The 19,263-nt window shown below is 46.9% G+C and overlaps 7 protein-coding genes across 7 annotated transcripts; 5 read left to right on the forward strand and 2 right to left on the reverse strand.

Annotated features, from left to right (window-relative positions):
* Positions 1 to 147: 147 nt before the first annotated feature.
* Positions 148 to 743, forward strand: BDR25DRAFT_253987 (ubiquitin-like modifier 1). Its single transcript, XM_033686272.1, has 3 exons — positions 148 to 226; positions 284 to 448; positions 500 to 743. The coding sequence occupies exons 1-3, from the start codon at positions 171 to 173 to the stop codon at positions 615 to 617; spliced, it is 339 nt and encodes a 112-aa protein (XP_033551993.1). The 5' UTR covers positions 148 to 170; the 3' UTR covers positions 618 to 743.
* Positions 744 to 1,000: 257 nt separating this feature from the next.
* On the forward strand, positions 1,001 to 1,999 carry BDR25DRAFT_310597 (uncharacterized protein; the record flags this gene model as incomplete). The annotated part of the gene is made up of 1 exon (XM_033691164.1): positions 1,001 to 1,999. The coding sequence occupies one exon, from the start codon at positions 1,001 to 1,003 to the stop codon at positions 1,997 to 1,999; it is 999 nt and encodes a 332-aa protein (XP_033551994.1).
* A 2,173-nt stretch (positions 2,000 to 4,172) lies between these two features.
* On the forward strand, positions 4,173 to 7,604 carry BDR25DRAFT_331741 (phospholipase D/nuclease). The gene is made up of 4 exons (XM_033692671.1): positions 4,173 to 5,149; positions 5,473 to 5,737; positions 5,836 to 6,639; positions 6,761 to 7,604. The coding sequence occupies exons 1-4, from the start codon at positions 4,354 to 4,356 to the stop codon at positions 7,581 to 7,583; spliced, it is 2,688 nt and encodes an 895-aa protein (XP_033551995.1). The 5' UTR covers positions 4,173 to 4,353; the 3' UTR covers positions 7,584 to 7,604.
* Positions 7,605 to 8,250: 646 nt separating this feature from the next.
* BDR25DRAFT_213858 (uncharacterized protein) lies at positions 8,251 to 10,136 on the forward strand (the record flags this gene model as incomplete). The annotated part of the gene is made up of 3 exons (XM_033684766.1): positions 8,251 to 8,406; positions 8,473 to 8,819; positions 8,873 to 10,136. The coding sequence occupies 3 exons, from the start codon at positions 8,251 to 8,253 to the stop codon at positions 10,134 to 10,136; spliced, it is 1,767 nt and encodes a 588-aa protein (XP_033551996.1).
* Positions 10,137 to 11,043: 907 nt separating this feature from the next.
* Positions 11,044 to 13,596, forward strand: BDR25DRAFT_381996 (uncharacterized protein; the record flags this gene model as incomplete). The annotated part of the gene is made up of 3 exons (XM_033697744.1): positions 11,044 to 11,219; positions 11,543 to 12,056; positions 12,126 to 13,596. The coding sequence occupies exons 1-3, from the start codon at positions 11,120 to 11,122 to the stop codon at positions 13,594 to 13,596; spliced, it is 2,085 nt and encodes a 694-aa protein (XP_033551997.1). The 5' UTR covers positions 11,044 to 11,119.
* A 1,281-nt stretch (positions 13,597 to 14,877) lies between these two features.
* On the reverse strand, positions 14,878 to 16,444 carry BDR25DRAFT_322498 (MFS general substrate transporter; the record flags this gene model as incomplete). Its single annotated transcript, XM_033692040.1, has 4 exons — positions 14,878 to 15,455; positions 15,552 to 15,755; positions 15,821 to 16,194; positions 16,293 to 16,444. 4 exons carry the CDS (start codon positions 16,442 to 16,444, stop codon positions 14,878 to 14,880), a joined length of 1,308 nt encoding a protein of 435 aa, XP_033551998.1.
* An 857-nt stretch (positions 16,445 to 17,301) lies between these two features.
* On the reverse strand, positions 17,302 to 19,066 carry BDR25DRAFT_382001 (5-aminolevulinate synthase; the record flags this gene model as incomplete). Its single annotated transcript, XM_033697745.1, has 4 exons — positions 18,935 to 19,066; positions 18,665 to 18,876; positions 18,204 to 18,609; positions 17,302 to 18,146 (listed from the first exon to the last, which is right to left on the reverse strand). The coding sequence occupies exons 1-4, from the start codon at positions 19,038 to 19,040 to the stop codon at positions 17,302 to 17,304; spliced, it is 1,569 nt and encodes a 522-aa protein (XP_033551999.1). The 5' UTR covers positions 19,041 to 19,066.
* Positions 19,067 to 19,263: the final 197 nt, after the last annotated feature.

A 19,263-nucleotide genomic window follows, 5' to 3' on the forward strand; every position in this document is an offset into this window, starting at 1 on the left:
CGTCGTTAGGTTGGTTGGTTGGGATGTGAAAAGTCAGAAGTCCTTCGAAATCATCGAAGTTAGTCTCGCTTATTTCACTATTTCAAGACTAGCTCCTAAACCTTAAACCAAAGGCCTCCAAGGGTTCCACATTTCCAAGTGCGATCGCTCTATCATCCACCCAAGCATTGATGTCGAGTTCCAAGATGAAAAATGCTGATGAGATTGCAATAACGGTAGAGTTCAGGTATGTTATTTTATATGGGACCTCCAACATTGGCTCAAGAAGACTAACAGAGGGAAGTGGAGGGCTAGAGATGCTCTTCTCAAATGAACGAAAACACTCGCTCTCGATCCCCGCTAACGACCAGGGTGGATCGCGCTCGAACATTGCATCCCTGGTGAGATATCTCTGTCAGAACACCATGAAAGATCCAAGAAAGGATCTCTTTGTTCTTGATGGAACAGTGTGAGTATTCCCTCACTGAAAGCTACATCGTATCGCTGACAGTCCGGTTAGCCGACCAGGTATACTAGTACTCATCAATGATGCAGACTGGGAGCTTGAGGGAGAGGACAAGTATGAGATAAAAAGTGGTGACAACATCTTGTTTGTCTCAACACTTCATGGGGGTTAGTTGAATGAACACGAGCTCCGTGGGCCTATTGTCGGAGAGAAACTACTGTGGTTCTGTAAGAAAGATTTCAGTATGACAATGTTTTTCTTGTCGAAGTTTGGTTGTTGAAGTAATATTGCTAAAAACGCCTCACCTTTACCAGTATTTCCATGTTGACTCCAAACTTTGTTTCGCCCCCGCTAGTATAAAGCCAAAGAAGCCCCACGCTTTGATTCAAATTTTCTTTGGATATCCCCCTACACACACGAAATCAAAACACAATTTCCACACAGCATACCCACACAACACCGCCGGCACACCGCACTTGCTCGCCAAACCAAGCCAAGGCACTTCCAAACGCCATGCAATAAAGCTGAAGCACTTAAAATTCATTAAAGACCAAAATGAGCGTCCTGTTAGATTTAGAAGTCCCTCTTGAGACACCACCCAAAGAATCCAACAATAATGACCAAGGCTTGCAAGCGGAAGCCAGCCCCGAAATCGTGGGCCATCTCCTACGTATTTCCCCCGTAGAATTCATCGTGACGGCTCCTCCATCGGAATTGGATGAGATCGGCCTCAGTACTTGCTGGAGCTTCATGAACAAACACTCTCACCTAATACCGTCTGTTCTAAAAGCCTCCAATGTTCCCCCTAGTGACCCCACTCATCTACACCGGAGCTGTATGGCACGAGATCTTACGGTTTTCATGTACCGCGTCGGTGTTGGAGCCCCCACCTCATGGCACTATGGTCAGTGGGCTCGATCGAGTGTCTTGGATAGTTTCCAGAGCCCCATCTTCCTAAGTTACCTCCGCCAATTTTTAGAATATCAGAACATCCGATTTGGCCTTGCTGAGTGTGAGCTCGATGATTGTACCGTCGGCACATATCGCGATTACCTGCTTGCGGTTCTACTAGTATGGGAAGCACGAGACCTCGAGTGTGTTCACCAACATCTGCTCAAAGCTAACGGGGAACCCGAAACAGCGCTAAAGCATACGATTGGGGCTCTTAGTCGAGCTGAGTACTTTCTTGGATCGAGAATGAGAAGCCCATATCCATATTCAATGCGCCAATTCTTCGTGTACTATCGGAAAATGCAAGGTATGATTCTATGCTCCCCACCGGATCCGGCCATGACACCAGAAATCCAAGAGATTCGCCAGAAGAGTAAATATATAGCAAGGGTCGGTGTCGAAACCCTATGCGAAAGGATGGGAGAGTTAAAAGATGAGCCGGACAGCCCCATTGGCAAGATTGGATACTATTGGGAGAAACCGAGCATTTTGGACCGAGCATATGGGATTTATCGTAACGGCGACATCACAGCTCCGAGTAGGAGGCGGGCGCTCTGGACCAGAATCCAATGGGAGCCACGTTCTTTTAGTGTAACATTCTAAAGCGGAGGTTGCCACTAAAACCTGAGTCCGGATCGATTTGGCGCTAGGAACTTCTGCTTGAGTCGTTTTGCAGGGTTTACATTAATTATCCAATATTACAGTCAAACCCCGCCAAGCCGATAGGAATCCAGCCACGTCAATTCAATCGCCTTACTAAGGGTATCGGCTTACTAGGGTTGCCAAGATGTGTCTTAGCAATAATTTAATTATATAAGCCAACTATCTAGTGTTTGTTAGCGCTAATGTTAAGCCTTGTAGGCTTAATATTGCCTCTCTAGGCGCTTAAGTTAGCAGATGTCTGTATTAATTACTGTCTCTTAGTGTTGTTAGTATTATAGGAGTAACTAGATAGCCTAAATTACTTAATAAGTTATAGGTAGAAGTATAATCTTACTCTTATCTTTAGCTTAAGCCTTCTTAGTATTAACACTATTATTATGCTCTGTAACTATATCCTTAAGCATTTAATCTTCCTTCCTAATATTAGTGTCTTTATTAATTAGATTAAGGAAGTTACTAAGGCTTATTATATTCTATATCTAGCTAGCCTCCTGCGTACAATTGTATAGGCCTAAGAGGTCTAGTTCTAGCTAGAGGGGTAGCTGCAGTACCTGTAGTAGGATAACTGTACTGCAGTAGAAGCAATTATATATTATTAAGCTTAATATATTATTTATCTAAGTAATGCGCAGCTATTAAAGCGTGTTTTAAAGTGTAATTATTAATAGAAGGTTGTAGCTAGCCTTATACTTCTTTACTATAAATTAAAGCTAGTATTTTTTATAGTAGGTCTTTAAATTCTAAATAATCCCTTAATTAAAAAGTTAATATAGGCTTGTTATATTTAGTAAAAAAAAGGCAACATAGATATAAGATAGTAAAGAAGCCTACTATAAGCCTTAAATATAAGCCTTAAAGTTATTTATAAGAAGAAGAATTAGCTAAGCTGTAACACTGCTATAAAAATATATTAACTACTTAGCTATAAGTGTTAAGTTTATCTATGCCTTATTTACACGCTAATATATATTAAGCGCTTAGAGATTAATACTACAGAGAGGTTAAGGCTGCTTAGCATAGCTAATAAGCTATAAAGATAGCTAATAAAAGCTAGTTACATTAGTACAGCATACTACAGTAATTCTTAACTTTAACTTTTTAACTCTAGGTAAAGGCTAGGTTAATAGCTTTTTTGCTAGTGTATTTCTCTAAAATAACTTTATCTTATTTATATTATATATATCCTTTTTAGCATACTTGCTATAAATTATTTAAACTAATTTTATTACTTTCTTTGCTGCAGTATTGTCTACAGATCTAGCCTTACTGTAGCACTATTAAAACTTAATATTAAAGCGCTGCTAGAACTAATATAGCCAGCCCTAGCTAAACTTTAGAGGAGGTAGATGTTAATACTTGTTAATTTATAGCTAGATCTTACATGCTTTCTTAAAAAGTAGGTTGCTAGTAATATAGGCTCTGCAAGCTTCTATTAACTAGAACTACTAGAAGAGTATTAAGTTAAAGATTAGCTAATTACTAGTTATACATTACACTGCTAATAAAAGCTGCTAAGAGAGATTAAGTTAGTTAATATTATTAAACATGCTGCTTAGTAACTTAGAGACTGTTAACTAACTAATTTTATAGTTATACTGCTATAAGAACTACTGTATACAGTCCTTATAGCATAGTTAAGGTGTTTAACTCTTGTACTAGCTTCTAAGAGCTCTACGCTGTTCTTTTATAATCCTGCAAGCTATTACTTGTTAATTTTAGTAAGGCAATATTTTAGTGTTTTGCAGCTAATATATTAGGGGGTGAGGTATTAATTAATTTGTATAGGGGGATAATTAAGGCACAAAAAAATTATTGCAATATTAAGGTTATCAGCTTGGCAGGTGATTAGCTTGGCGGGGTTTGACTGTACTGCTATTTGTGTATTAGTAACCTTTGTTGCTGTGAATGAAGAACACAAGCTCTGCGCTGTGAAAAGACAGCGGGTGCATAAAGTACACGTGACTGATTACATAACTGCAAGGCTCGTGAATTTCGAGACCTCGGGGCCAAAGAATGATCAGAATCAACAGTTCTAGGAAGTCCGCGCCACACGCGCTAAAATAACGTACTATATTCGTACCTGCTGACTGTATCGATATTTAAATTTGTTTAGAATTTGCCGTTCCAAATGTACGCAATCTCGCTGCGACCGTTAAGGGATCTCGTTCAGGAAGCCCACAACCCTGGCCAAGAAGACCGGAGCTCCAATACTGACTGAGAGGATCATATTACATCTCTCGCACCTGTTCTGTCGCCTACCGCCCGAACCTCAATTCTCCACTACGCACACCGCCATGGGATCCAACGATATCCCGCCTCCTCATGTGCCTTCTGCATACCACGCAACATGTACGGTCCTCCTCGCTATTGGTGGCTGCCTATGGACTGTGACCTACGTTCTTATGATCCGACAGTCACTACGTGATCGAACCTATTCAATGCCTCTCGCCGCCCTCGCCTTTAACTTTGCTTGGGAGATCATGTTCACGATCTACATCTCCGAGACTAGCCTAGAAAAATCTGTTTTCGCCTGCTGGATGGTCTTAGACATAGGGCTTGCGTATACAATGGTGGAATACGGCGCCAACGAGTGGAGACACGCGCCTGTTGTTGGTCGACACATTGGGAAGATACTGCTCGGGTCTGTGCTCTGGATTTGTTGGGCTCTCTGGGCTTTCTCGTCTTGGTGGGTTGACCTGGCAAACCCGATCAACCCAAAAGATGGCAAGATATTCAGAGGCGTAGTAGGGCCAGATACTACGGAGCTTGGATACTGGACGTCGGTTGTGGCTCAGGTTTTGCTTTCGGCGATGCTACTCGCTCAACTAATCGTGCGTGGACACAGTGGGGGTGCCTCGTACATGATCTGGATGGCACGTTTTTTTGGTAGTCTAAGTGGGCAGGTCATATATTATGGCTATTGCTATTATGTTTGGTCAGAGGCTCACGGATATTTCATGAGTCGCTTCTCCGTATGTTTATGGATGACATGGATCCTCGCTGATCTGGCCTATCTAGTTGTGCTGAAGAAAGTCAAGGGGTCTGAAATAATTCTTAAGGATGGGCGAAAGATAAGGGGCGAGACAGAGGGTGGTTTTAAGGTGCTCTAGTAGTGGCATCAAAATCAGTCACCAAGCCTGGAGCGTAAAATGACTTTTGATAACGGTTTAAATCCGAGATATAACAAGCACGTTGCGCTTTTTAAGAGAATAGTTAAGTGAATGATGTCTTCCATCCTGCATGCTGTATTCGTAACCTCACCTACATCGAGTGAGGGTAGAGAATTGAGAGTGTCAGCTTGGCCTGTTTGGGACGCCAAGCCACCAATTGTTCAAAACACGTGCAGACGCGAAAGCGCGGTTGGTGTTCGTCGTCTCTCCAACGAACGCGCGGAAACAGTCTCCGACCATCAGCGCTTCTACATGCAGCCCAGATGGCGTCTTCCGATAATGATGACGAGGAACTTCGACAGGCTATTGCAATGTCCTTGGAAGAGTCGAAACCTCCCGCACCTTCATCTACCAGCAACCCTTCCGAACCTATGCCAAACTCGGAGGCTTCGTTTGATGAAGATATGCGGAGAGCTATTGCCTTATCCCTTGAAGAGAGTGTGCCAGAGATCAACTCCACTCCACTTCCAAATCAGAATTCCAAGCCTACATCTTCGGTGCTACAAGGGTGAGTCTTCCGCAGCCTCGTGGAGAGGGAACCTCCCACTCAGTCGTCTATTTAGGTCTTTTATCAGTCACTATTGTGCATGCTAATTCATACTCTAGCTGGCATGGAATAGATCGGAAAGCAATGGAGCAAGAGAGGCTTGCAAGGCTCGGAAAGAGAAAGCGATCTGTTTCTCCAGGTGCCCCATCAAAGGCAGCGAAACAAGAAGTCGGTTCAAACTCAACACTAGAGAACCCGACAGAGTCGAGCGCACCAGGACATCCGCCTATTCAATACCCTCGTGGAGTGATCAAGCGGACATGGGCCTTCAAACACAAACGAACCAACGACATCAAGATTGAAGAAGTGCTCCAAGCCCCAACCCTCAACATTGCCGTCCTCAGCGCATTCGACTGGGATGTTGATTGGATATTCTCCAAACTCGATCCGGTAAAGGTCAAGCAGATCTGGATTATGAACGCTAAAGGCAAAGACCTGCAAGAGCAATGGCGACGCGATGCAGCTGAGCAAAGTGTTCCAAACCTCAAGATGCACTTTCCGCCTATGGCCAGCCCGATTCAGAACATGCATAGCAAGCTGATGCTACTATTTCACGACACACACCTTAGAATTGTCCTGCCGACTGCAAACCTCAACAAGTTTGATTGGGGAGAAACGAACCTCAATGTACGCACCAAACAGATGGAACAAGCTGCAGTCATGGAAAATTCAGTCTTCTTAATTGACTTGCCACGATTTCCGGATGGCAAAGCAGGGGCAAGGGAAGATTTGACATGGTTTGGGAAAGAGCTACTCTACTACCTGGAGGCCCAAAAACTTGGAGAGACCTCGAAGAACGCAGTGGAAGGCGTACTGAAATTCGACTTCTCCCAAACTAGCCACTTGGCCTTTATCCATTCCATGTAAGTGTTTTCATGCGGATGTGGGAGCCATCCACTCGGCACCGATTCCTAGCCCACAGCCAAGATGACCAGCCCACCTTCCCAGATACTAGCATGAAGACTGCCAGCTAACCTTGCACAGAGGCGGACGACATGCCAGTGCGGGTGCGCATTGGACTGGGCTTCCTGGTCTTTCCATGTCACTTCATAGGTTAAACCTGGGTGAAGTCTCACAAATTCAACTGGACTATGCTACGTCTTCCGTGGGAGCTCTGAACTTAGAGTTCTTGAAGAAACTGTATATCTCCGCTTGCGGGCTACCCCCATTCAAAGACCACAACATTCCTAATGATTCCATCCTTTCCCAATTTCGTTTCTACTTCCCGAGTCAGGCCACTGTGGAGAACAGCACAGGTGGAGTGGCGTGCGGCGGTACCAACACGCTAAATGAGAACCATTTCTCCTCTTCTGCGTTTCCGGTCCTGTCCATGCGCGACTATAAATCCACGAAACCAGGAGTCCTCTCTCACAACAAGATCCTCCTAGCACGAGGACGCCGCGGAAAGGAAAATACACCCTTTGCGTGGGCTTACATTGGCTCTGCGAATCTCACCGAGTCGGCGTGGGGAGCCCAGAAGCTGGCTAAGGCTCAGAGGAAAGAAGGGGAAGAATGGGGGAATACCGGGATGCCTTTGCAGCGAGGAGACAAACTTGAGGTTCGGAATTGGGAGTGCGGCATTTTGGTACCTGTTCTTGACGATTCACTCGAGGATCTCAAATTAGGCCCAAGCGAGGTGCCTCCGATCAGCGTGTTCGAAAAGACGCTTGAAATCCCATTCCAGTACCCTGGGGAGACGTATATTGGAGAGAACAATTCGCAACAAAAGAAGCCGTGGTTTTTCAGGAGCCAGGGAAACATTGCTATGGTTAACAGACTCGAACAGGCAAGGAAGACACCACGTTAATTGAACATTGGAGGAAGTTGCAGCAGCTTTGAGGCTTAGTAGTCCTGTACACAATTGCTAGAGGCCTACCAGGAAGACACCTACGGTTGGGTTGTCTCGTGAAAGGGCTTGGTTAGATTTTACGAGGTTCTGCTTGGATACCTTCCCACACACTGATTCGTGCTTGAGCAGAATGTTTCGAGAACGGATCAGAATGGCTTAGTTGGGACTCTGAGGGCGTAACTTGCAGACTTTCCACATTCCACGGGGATTAATACCCCGGTGGGATACGGGAATACGGTGTGGCACATCATTGAACTTTGAACTTCGCACAGAATTGATTGTGATAGGCTACCAATGCGTAGTAAGAACCCGCCATGCCCAAACCAGGGTGGTGGTGCATGAACCTGGGGCAGATCAGCTGCGGACAACGAGCGGCGGAAGCCAGTTTTCACGGCTTTTCTAAGGCTTTCCAAGGACGGCCATCGGAGAGTCGGAGGTTTCGCGATGGCTGATTGATGACACAACGCTCACGAAGTTAGGAGCCTGAAGTTTGGGGTATTGAACCCTACAGACGAGCCATAACCCTTTGGTATGGGGTGAAAGTCTTTTCATGCCTATAACCCGCAGATTCAGGCAATTCGAGACTGCTGGCGAGAGACGCGACTCCCGTCGCGATCCTGCTGCCATGCCTACGAACCCCAATCCCTTCCTAGATATCCAGAGACGCACGCCCATTACCGCACCTCATCACGGATGGCTAACATCGCCTGCACGGTCCCATGCGAATGTGGGACAGGGCAGTGAGTTGCCTCTACATTTAATCGCGTTGATCCTCTCTCATGTATGTCTCCCCGCCAAAATGGAGTCGCGCTTATAACTTGATTCATGGTTGATTCGTGACGTGTAGCTTGACAATGTAGCCGATCTTGCGAGAATAACGAGAACTTCGAGACTGTTTTATTATATGACTTTGCCTCGCCTATACGAAGAGGTTACCTTACGCTCCTACTCGGAGATACGATATGTCAACGGCAGGCCAGAGGGCTACGGCAACGGGAGTCCGTTTGCGATGGGACTTAACACGCTGGTGTCGAGAACGTTCACAGACTACGTGCAGACATTCAGAGTGATAGGGGACTGGAGGGAACATGATATAGAGGATTACTCGAAAGGTCGCGTGCCGGATAACAGCATGATGCTACAAGTCGCAATGCGCGCCGCGCTAGACAAGATGAAAAACCTCCAGACATTCGCGTACGTTGCACGCACTATGTGTCTAGAGATGTGGAGATGCTGACAGTGTGAAGTTGGGAGCTGAACACGAAGCCGATGCAGACCATCTATCAAGGCATTATGACGAAGCCATCTCTGACATCTCTCACACTCCGCTGCCAAACAAAACGAATCCCGCGACCTACCGCGCTCATACCTCCGCTCCCTAATCTCAAAACCCTCATTGTGTACGATATGGATCCCCTCTGCTATCCCGACGACATTTCGCTGCTCCTCCTTACCTCTAAGAAACTCGAGAACCTTATGCTACACTGGAGTCCCCGCATGCGCGAAAGCGGAGAAGAATCCGTCAACCTCATGAACTACTTCGGGCGGTGCCTTGCCGCGCGCTACGCAGTTCCCGCGAAGCGACTCGCATTGTATAATCTTTACGCACGGAATACTGGCGAAGGATTCGAGAATTGCTTGGATGCTTCATCAGGGGAGGAGATCACGGTCATCAATTGTATGGGCTCGTCAGACCCCATGACTGTGTTTCTGGATGATACTTGGAGAGTGAACAGTAACCATAAGATTCCTGAGCGGCTGAAGATGATGAGAGGGGACATCGTCGATAAGGAGCATGTGACCATGCTGGCAAAGTTTCATGGCCTGGAACGGCTGTACCTTCTTAGCCGGCGGAAAACATCGAGAGGAAGTAGTACAGCAGCAACACCAACAACGCCATCTGTTAGCACGCCATCAAATTGTACGAGCACAAATGGTGCGCCATTTACCGAACACCAATGCAAGAGTCTGGCTGGTGACTATCTTGCAATAATAGCATCAAATCACCGAACAATGCGTCATCTTCTACTGTTAGACAATTGGCAGCTAAGCGACGGCGCTCTCCTCAAACTCTGCCAAAGCTGCCCAGACCTCGAACAACTCGGGTTCTCTTCCGGCGTCCCACCTCTCGGTTTCCTCCGCCAATGCCTCTCTCTCGTGCCCAAGCTGTGGGCATTGCGAGTTCTCATTCGACCGGGCTCCGACCTAGCAGAAAAGCTAGATAGCATAGAGTTCGAAATGCATCAATTCGCGCTTGCTACCGAGCTCTGGAGACCTGAGTACAAAAATCTTCGATATTTTGGTCTAGGCGATAAATACACTTTTAAATTAGGAGGTGTCGTGTTTCCACCGAAAGGGTCACAGGCGAATATTCCAGACGGACAAGCGAATTCGATGAATGCGAGGAAAATGGGACCAATAAGGGTGATGAGGAGGATTGAGAGAGAGGATGTTAAGCATGTGGAGATTTGGTGTATGGACTCGACGGAGTTCGAGCCTAAGTTCCCGTGAAAGTGATGGTGGAAGGGAAAGTATTTCTCAATATACGTTACTTGGGGTTCTGACTTACAGCTTGCTTGTTGTGCACACAACTGGACAAGATTAGGGTTAAGCTGAGGACAGGATGGTACAGAATTTGGCATGATACTACATCATGTACGCCATCCATATCTTTTTCTTTTTGCAGCGACGAGTCTCCAGGATCAGCACATCACGACCTAGTCCTCAGGATGAGGCTCCGGAATAACGGAATGCAGCTCAAGGAAGAGTAGTTGAAAAGTTCAGTCACTGTATGACTAGGCCAGGGTTTACAATGTATATTTACCTACCACTCATGTCAAAAAGCTTTTGTTCATGATCAACACGTGAACACTTGCTCTGCTACGATTTTTAACTACATCTCCAACTTCAAGTTAGAATGTAGTGCAGCTAATAATAGCATCCTTCGGAATATGATCTCCCCTGTCGGCGTGGCGGAGCATTCCGCCCTAGCCACCTCCACCTCCACCTCCACCTCCAAATTCATACTTGAACGTCATTTCTATCATCTACTCGCGTAGCTTAGTAGCTCCAAACACCTAGCTCTCACCAGTCACGCACTCTACAAACTTAAACTCAAGAACTAAGGAGGGAAATTGACCCTATTAATTTCATTCCACCAATGCTTTCCCCTAATGTCATTGCGTTGATGATACTCTCCAAGGATCATGTAACCTGTAACCCAGGCACACTACTCCAGTCTGCATCTACATAGCCGGCTTACCGGCCTGCATATCGACGCTAGGGAACGGCTCGACGCCTGATTTTGAAGGGATGCGATTGGAAGTGGAGGCTGTTGTAATTGGAAAGATGTCCGAGTGGCGGTGACGCTGGGGTTGTTAAAGGCATCGCAGGGCGGAGGGAGGAAGCTTCTTTTTACCTCCACCCGGGCAAATTTTGTTCTCTCTTGCCTCCTCTTGATTCGTCCTAGATTCTTTGGGTTCGTATGTACGACGATGGGGTGGAAAATAGAAGCGCAGATTGCTCTGGGGTTCGGGATTTTGGTAGGATCTATGAATGGAGTAGGTGGGGCAACGAACAGGATGAATGAGACTTGTGAGTTTGATTTCTGTTCGTGATGAAATCCCGATGTGGTGTTAGATATTCTTGATTCATGTATTTCTATCACATCCTGATCGTTCTCATCCCCACTACTCTTACTTTGCCTGTAAGCTTCATATGGCATGTATACCTAAGGGCAACAACGGGACTGAATGTTATAAATTACAACACAAGAGTGTCTCCTTTCGACAGTCTTCCCAAATCCATTCGTAAACATTTCTTCTGCCTAATCAGTTCCCCCATTGTGCACCTGGAACTTGTCGTACCCTCACATCTCCTTCCCATCTCGATTTCTACGCAAAAATAACACCCAACAGTGGTTCCTTTAACTTTCCAACCCCTCCCTCTAGGCTCCATTACACCACTGGGCTGGCTCAAAGACCAATTAACCCTCGAAGCCAGCGGCCTCGCCGGCCACGAACACGACTTCTACAACTATGTCGTACATTCCACCTGGCTCGGCGGAACGCAAGAATACTCTGCCCTCCGAGAAGGCTTTCCGTACTGGTTCAATGGGCTCGTACCGCTCGCTTACTCGCTCTCCGATTCTCGCTTATTAGATCAGGTGCACAGCGCCGCAGACTATGTCTTAGACAATCAGCAAGAGGATGGCTGGCTGGGGCCGGAGCAAGGAACCGAGAGAAACTTCTGGGGCAGAATGCCGTTTTGCCTAGGGCTGATGCAATTGGCACAGGCGGATAAGGAGTATGAGGGGAAGGTGGTTAGTGCGCTTTGGAGGTTTTCGGGGCTAATGAATAGTATGTTGAGGGACAATTTTACGGGGTATCACTATCATGAGGGAGACCAGGTTGGGCAGGGTGACGAGCAGTGGTAAGTCAACTTGCGTCTCTACCGGTCCATCCACAATTGGTTTTCAAGAGAGCTAAGGAATGCTTACAGGGGCCGTGTCCGCGTACAAGACATGCTAATAACCCTTCAATGGCTGTATGAAACGCATCCTACAGGTAACATGACCCAACTCATGGAAAACATGGATCTCCTAATCCAAGGATCGCTCAACTGGGCCGAGTGGTACAACACAGCAACTTACATCACCAAGGACCTCAACACCGTCCCAGTATCCGTCACTGAACCTCACTTCGCCTATGAACACGGCGTAAACATCGGCCAGGGCCTCAAAGCTCTCGCTGTTTTCCGAAGAGTAACGCATAACGACTCGCTTGTGCAGACATCAAAGAATGCGGTCGATTGGACGTTCCAGTATCATGGCGCGGCTTCCGGGGCTATTCTCGCGGACGAGAGACTCGCTGGATTATCGCCGTACTATGGGTCCGAAACTTGCACACTAGTGGAGACGATGTACTCCTTATCTTATCTGTATCAAGCGCTCGGCGACTCCTCGTATGCAGATAGGTGTGAGAAAACTGCCTTCAATGCCTTCCCTGTCCAACTCACGCCGGATTGGTGGGCGAGGCAATATGTCTCTCAACCAAATCAGCCGTACTCTGAGAACCTTACAGAAACGCCGTTCTGGAACGTAAACGACTGGGGCCAGACATACGGGCTTGAAACAGACTACCCATGTTGTACGGTGAATCATCCGCAAGGGTATCCCAAATTCCTGTCCAATTCGTATGTGAAGGTTAACGAAACGGGTCTCGCGCACGCATTATTGAGTCCTGGAGTTGCAGCAATTGGGGACACGATTGTCAAGTGCGAGACAGCATATCCATTCGGTAATACACTCATCTATACCATCACCTCGAGAGAATCATTTGACTTCTACGTCCGCGTCCCTTCCTGGGCCGAAGCCTCCAGCACCTCCATCTCCCTCAACTCGTCGACCTCGACCGTCAAGCCGGACTCCCACACCGGCCTCCATAAGATCGCCATTCCCTCAGGTTCCACGATTGTGACGTACGCAATCAGTAACCTAGCCATTGTCCAAGAGAAAAGAGCGAATGATACAGTAGCAATTCACCACGGCGCTCTCATCTACGCCCTCAACATCCCCAGCACAAACACCTCCCTAGCCCCCAAAAGCTATTCCAACAACTCGCCCCTCCCGTCTGGTTATGCACCACCCGAATCCAGAGACTGGATCATAACACCAACATCCACATGGGCATATGCTATTGATCCCTCCACTCTAACTTTTCACAGTGTCAATGGCACTGACACCAGCCTAGCCAATCCAATCTTCGCGCCAGGCGCAGCGCCGATGTATATTACAGCCAAAGCGTGTGAGATTGAGTGGGGAATGTATAAAGGTGTTCCGGATGCGCCGCCAACGGGAGGAAATAGGAAATGCAAAGGGAATAAGACGACAGAAATCAGACTTGAGCCTTTGGGAGGAGCGAAATTGCATTTGGTAGATTTGCCGGTTTTAGATTTAGGTGGGATAGCCTAGGGGATGCAATTTAGTTGTCGTCCTTGACGTGGAGAAATGTGAATTTTTATCCAATAGTGAGCGGTTTTAATTGTAGAGCTGTGGTTCAGTTTGATTCGATTCTAGTTGCGAGTGCGGAGCCGTATCGCATTATCTACAACACTATCGTCCTGGTAAGGCAGCTTTGGTGCTGTCAATTAATATAATGCGAGAGGGACCCCAGCTCTAAGAGTATCATCCCGTTTGCTTGGATACACAAGGTTGGGAGGGAGGATGAATACAGTTAGTGGATCTACCGTCAGGGCCGGAGCGAGCAGGTTCAGGCCATGTCCATTTAATGCATGCTTATTTCATGCAGCCTTCAATCATTAAGGCTTCTTCCGTGGCCGCTCCCTAAGGAACATCTTCATCCTAAAGAGTAATACTGAAGTCCAGGATTTCAAATCTGCGCTTTTCACATTTATCTCCGTAGTTTATTTGGACCAGGTTACCAATCGAATTTCAAGACCACGATGGACCCTGGTACGCCAAATGCGGCGGTTTTCTCCATATGAGTAGAGTGAAGTTTCTTTGACGCTAAAATAAGCTTCTCCGTGGGGTTGGTAACCAGAAAACTGGGATGCGCCTGTCGCCAATTCGAGGGCAGAGCTTTGGTGCGACGGCCGAGATGGCAAGCGGCCTATCTGAATGTATTGCGTGGTTTCTGAGAGAGAGCTCAGGAACTACAAATCCGAAAGGTATGCCATTTCTTCCGGGGTGTATTAGAAGTACCCGAAATGAGCCCATCTACCTAACCGCATTCTAGATAAGGATTCTAGTGAGAGCGTATCCATCTTTTCTGTTTCTATTTGCATTGCCAGATACGAAGGAAAAGTACTCACTCTTGTAGGACCCAGTCCGGCGTTTCAAGCCGTTCGGATTCTACCCCCGATTGTGGAGTTTAGAACGTTCACAATAGTAAAGTTCGTGTCGGGCGGCTGCAAATCAGTTCCAATGAGGCTTGATAATTAGCTATTAGCAGTACTGACATGGATACCCTTTCATGACAATCCGGAAAAGAGGAACGCTGACCAGAGTCTTTTCGAGAGATACTGTCTTTCGTCGGGGCAGAAAGGTAAAGGTGTCGAACAAGACTTGAGGCGGTAGCATCTCGAACGAGGTATGAACAGTATGTTGTTAGGATACTTGAGAAGCATAAACTGAAAACAGTCGTGGGAATCCTGTACACCTTGCTCGCTTCGCCGCAACCGTCACCCAAAGTTCACGATTTTGAATTCATCCAATGCATATTTTATCCTAAACTCAAATTTTAGTCCTCACAAAAATCTTACCAGCCCGCAAATATTTCGTCAGAACAAGCAGACCAGTCGCTATGACCATCCCCACCGCCGCCACCAGCCAAACGCCCTGAAACTCATTCTGCACATCTGACTTCCTCAAGCCCTTTGAAGCCCTCTTTGCAGCTCCTGCAATCGGATTACCCACCAGTCCTCCAAATGCCGCCACCGTATATGCCATACCCATTTTTGTGCCCAGCTCCCTTGAGTTCGGGGTCAAGCTCGCGATAATCGGCGGAGGAAGACTAATCATGCCTCCGGAAATAAACCCATATATGACAGAAATCGCAACTAGCCCTCCAAGGTTGTTGACAAAGCGGAAAAAGAACAGTATTAGAGCGGACAAAGCAGCTGAAGGAAACATGACATGCACGCCTCCGTACCTGTCTGCAAGCCAATTTGGTGCAAGGCGTCCCAGAAGGCTTGCGGCATTCATGATGCTGAGTAAGTTGAATGCCATTTCCTCGTTGACAGAGAGTTTGAGAGCGTAGTCTTGAATGTAGAAGAAGGGAATGTAGGCGGATGCGATCATCAGAGTGAATGCTAAGCCAATCATTAGCTACTTGGTTTTTCCTGATGAATCCTTCGAATCCACTCTGATGTCCAAGAGATTTATTAACGACAGATTTTTCAACTTACCACCAACGAATGCGGCGTACGGTTTGTCGGCGAGCATCTTGATGTTGAATAATGGGCCTTTCCGCTTCGGTCGATCCCTCAATCGCATGACTGCCATGCAAATAGCCATACATCCAAGGATCAAGAAAGCAAGTGTGCGAACAGCCCACGCAAACCCGACCTTGACAAAGAGACGGCGCATCATAAGGGGGTAAAGAATTCCCGCTTCAGGTAACACGTTAGCTTATATCTCTAAGCACTCATAACAGAGCAATCATAATGGGGCATACCGAGACTACTTCCAGTCGCAGCAATACCTGTGGCGATCATCTTGCGGCGTTGGAAATACAGCGGAATAACAGCCACGCTTGTCAATCCCAGTAACCCACTTCCAATTCCCATGCAGATTCCTTGAGCCAGGAATATCTGCCAGTACTTAGAACATTCCGCCAAGGCGAACAATCCCGCGATTTCCAACAGGGTTCCTGCGGCGATAAGGAAGTGGAGATGTCCCGCGTCGAGAAGCACACCTGCGGGTATGCCGACTACCATGGTCAGGAAAAGTTGCACAGAGCCAACCCACGATATCGCAGAAGCGTTAGATGAAGGTAGGAGATTGTTGAGATAGAAAGTTTGGAAGACGCCATAAGAATTCGTGAGTCCCCTACTATCGATTAGTATCTCCCAAAACTATGTTGGACAGTTTTCTAGTTAAAAACAAAAAAAACAAAAAAAAGGATTTGGACGGATAGTGTACGTTACCATGTATTCCAGAACAAAATCCAACTCCCCAGGACCTGTAGCCATGCTATGAGGCCATGATCCATAGACTTATCGATCGGATCCTCCACCGGCGCATCTTGACATCCTGCTGTTACAGCCTCTTCAGACTTGTCCTTTATAGATTCTGGCATTTAGGGCACTTTTTGAACTGTGTTGTGGAATAGAGTTTCGATGGAAATCAGAGGAAATTTATCATGCTTGACCAGAACACCAGTGTTTCGATAGTTACTGAAACACCAAAAATAGGTGCAGTACAAGCTAAGAAATGCTGCAAAGAAAGCTACAGAGACGATGAAAGAGCTTTTGGCTCTTTATAAAGTCTCAAAATCGCTTATTAAATCGAGGCACCGCGCAGAAGTCCCGCGCCTGCTACACTCAACACGAGCTTTGCACCATCAACCATGTCGGGGAATACAAGTTAGTAGAAGCTGAATGGTGGAGACCTCCCCACTCCACGTTAATAACTCCCATAGTCAGTACCGGTGGCCCAAACACACATTCTTACCACTCTTTGCCTCCTTTGAACAACGAACCGACTCTTCCACATGACTGGACAACACGGCTAACCAGGTCCCGGACAGATGCCGAGTTTGTCTATCTCGCCCCTAAAAAAAGATTTTATGTCGTATATGTACATGTTTTGTTATTTCGATGCAACGCCAAGTGCCTTCCCCGCTCGGTATTTTGGCCTTCATCCCCTTTGTCGCATATGTCCGGAATTAGGAGAGACTTACGAGAGAGATGCGTTAGTAGGTTACACCAACCGACAGTTTGGGAGGACCGATGTGCCTTCACACCAGCTTTCAAACTCAGAGCTACAAGGGAAATTCAAGGAAAGCAAAACTTACTAATTATAGCAGTCTAGGGTCCATGGAATTAATATTAATTTTATGCATTTAAACGACCAAAACGACCAAAACGAAATACAGAATTCTGAGGCCAGCTGCCTCTTCGACCGACAATCTCAGCTAACCTTCACAGCCTCATTCTAGTGCCAACCCAATCTTGTTTCCTCCGGGCGGAATGCCTTCGGCTGCTCCTCATCAATCTCACCAGCCTTTCTGTTGCAGAGGCCGAGCTGTGCGTCCATCCAAACATTCTCTAAATGATCCTTCCTCAAAGCCTCCGAAAGAGGAGAAAGTCCTTCAGTCTGCCAGTCTTTCAGTGTTGGTAGATGTAGTCTACGCCATATCTCCACTAGCGCTTTCACGAGATGTTCTTGCTGGCCCGGCGTATGTGCCGGCGTAGGAGCAATCCGAAGTCTCTCTTGGCCCCTTGGCACGCTAGGGCTGTTGATGGGCTGAACGTAGATGTCATACTCGTTGAAAAGAATATCGGCAACCTCTTTGCAAAGAACAGAGTTTCCCACCATGAGTGGGATGATGTGGGATTGGTTTGGAAGAACTGGAAGGTCATGCTCGCGAAGTGCAGCCTTAACCATCCGCGTGTTCTTATGGAGTTGTATGCGTAGATCATCATGCTCATACAAGTGCTCGATCGCAGCGCGAGCTCCAGCCATGACGGCAGGAGGTTGTGCTGTCGTAAAGATGAAGCTCCGCGCTTGAGAACGCACCATGTCGACCAGGGCTGCAGATCCCGCGATGTAGCCGCCCATGGTGCCAAATGCTTTCCCAAGCGCACCGCTGATAATATCTATGCGGTCCATTACTGTGCCTTTGATGTTGCCTACGAGATGAGCTTTGTAGTCGAGATGTTCGGCAACTCCTGCGCCATGAGGGCCGTATAGTCCCACGGCATGAACCTCGTCAAGGAAAGTTATGGCTCCGTACTTTTCAGCGAGATCACAAATCTCAGAAATGGGCGCAACAGTACCTACGTGCTATTAGTCTATATCAGGATTATATGTCCATTCATATACCGTGGACTCACCGCACATCGAATAGACTGACTCGAACACTACAATTTTGGGAACTTGCAGTGGAATCGACGCAAGTTTTCTCTCGAGATCGCATAAGTCATTGTGTTTCCAGACAAGCTTCGCCGCTGTCGACTTGCGGATGCCTTCAATGAGGGACGAATGATTGGAGGCGTCTGAGAGGAAAACGCAGTCTGGAAGATGGGACCCAAGAACAACCAGAGCCGACTCGTTTGCAACGTAGCCAGAGGTAAAGGTAAGGGCTGCTTCTTTCGCATGAAGCTTTAGGATTGACTTTTCCAGCGCCTCGGCCCATTGATTATGACCAGATATGTTTCTCGAGCCGCCAGAACAAGCACCATACTTATCTAGAACTGTATGCATTGCTTGAAGGACTTTGGGATGCCCGCCCATTCCAAGCTGCGGAGGAGTAAGAAATGCAGGCCATCGAATGGAGGAATCGATTAATACGTACGTAGTCATTTGTGCACCACACATCTACGCGCTTCTCTTTATTATCAGAATGTGCGTAAGGGAACTCTCGAGCAAGACGATTGATGTTACGGAATTGTCGATATGATCCATCCTCATGCTTCTTCTTTAGAACACGGCTATAGAAGTGCTCGTATGGAAACGTCTGAGGGACTGCAGAAGCTTCCTCTTCCGGCTCAGGTCTGAGAGCAGTAGCTGCTACAGAGCTTAGCAGATGGTTGTGCTCTCGAAGATACAATCAAACCACACTTACCCACACTAAAAAGACGTGCTGGAATGCGTTGAGTCGACAGTCTTGCTTGAGGGCCTCGCATATGGACTATATGTCGAAAAGACAACAGTCCTATCGAAGACGCCATTTTTGAAAATACTGATTACAATGAAACGATAGATTATGAAGCGAAACCTTTAAGATGTGTTCAACGTCTGTACCCAATCCACATACCCTAGATGAAGGAGCGAGCATTCATCCACATTTGACTAAGGATGGGTTCTTATGCTGCTTCCACAGGCACTAACATGGGGGTCTGGCATTGACGAGAAGTTTCCGCTGCAAATAGCATTACTGGGCGGTGTGGTGAT

Source organism: Lindgomyces ingoldianus, assembly GCF_010093535.1.
Source record: "Lindgomyces ingoldianus strain ATCC 200398 unplaced genomic scaffold BDR25scaffold_5, whole genome shotgun sequence".
NCBI classification, from domain to species: domain Eukaryota; kingdom Fungi; phylum Ascomycota; class Dothideomycetes; order Pleosporales; family Lindgomycetaceae; genus Lindgomyces; species Lindgomyces ingoldianus.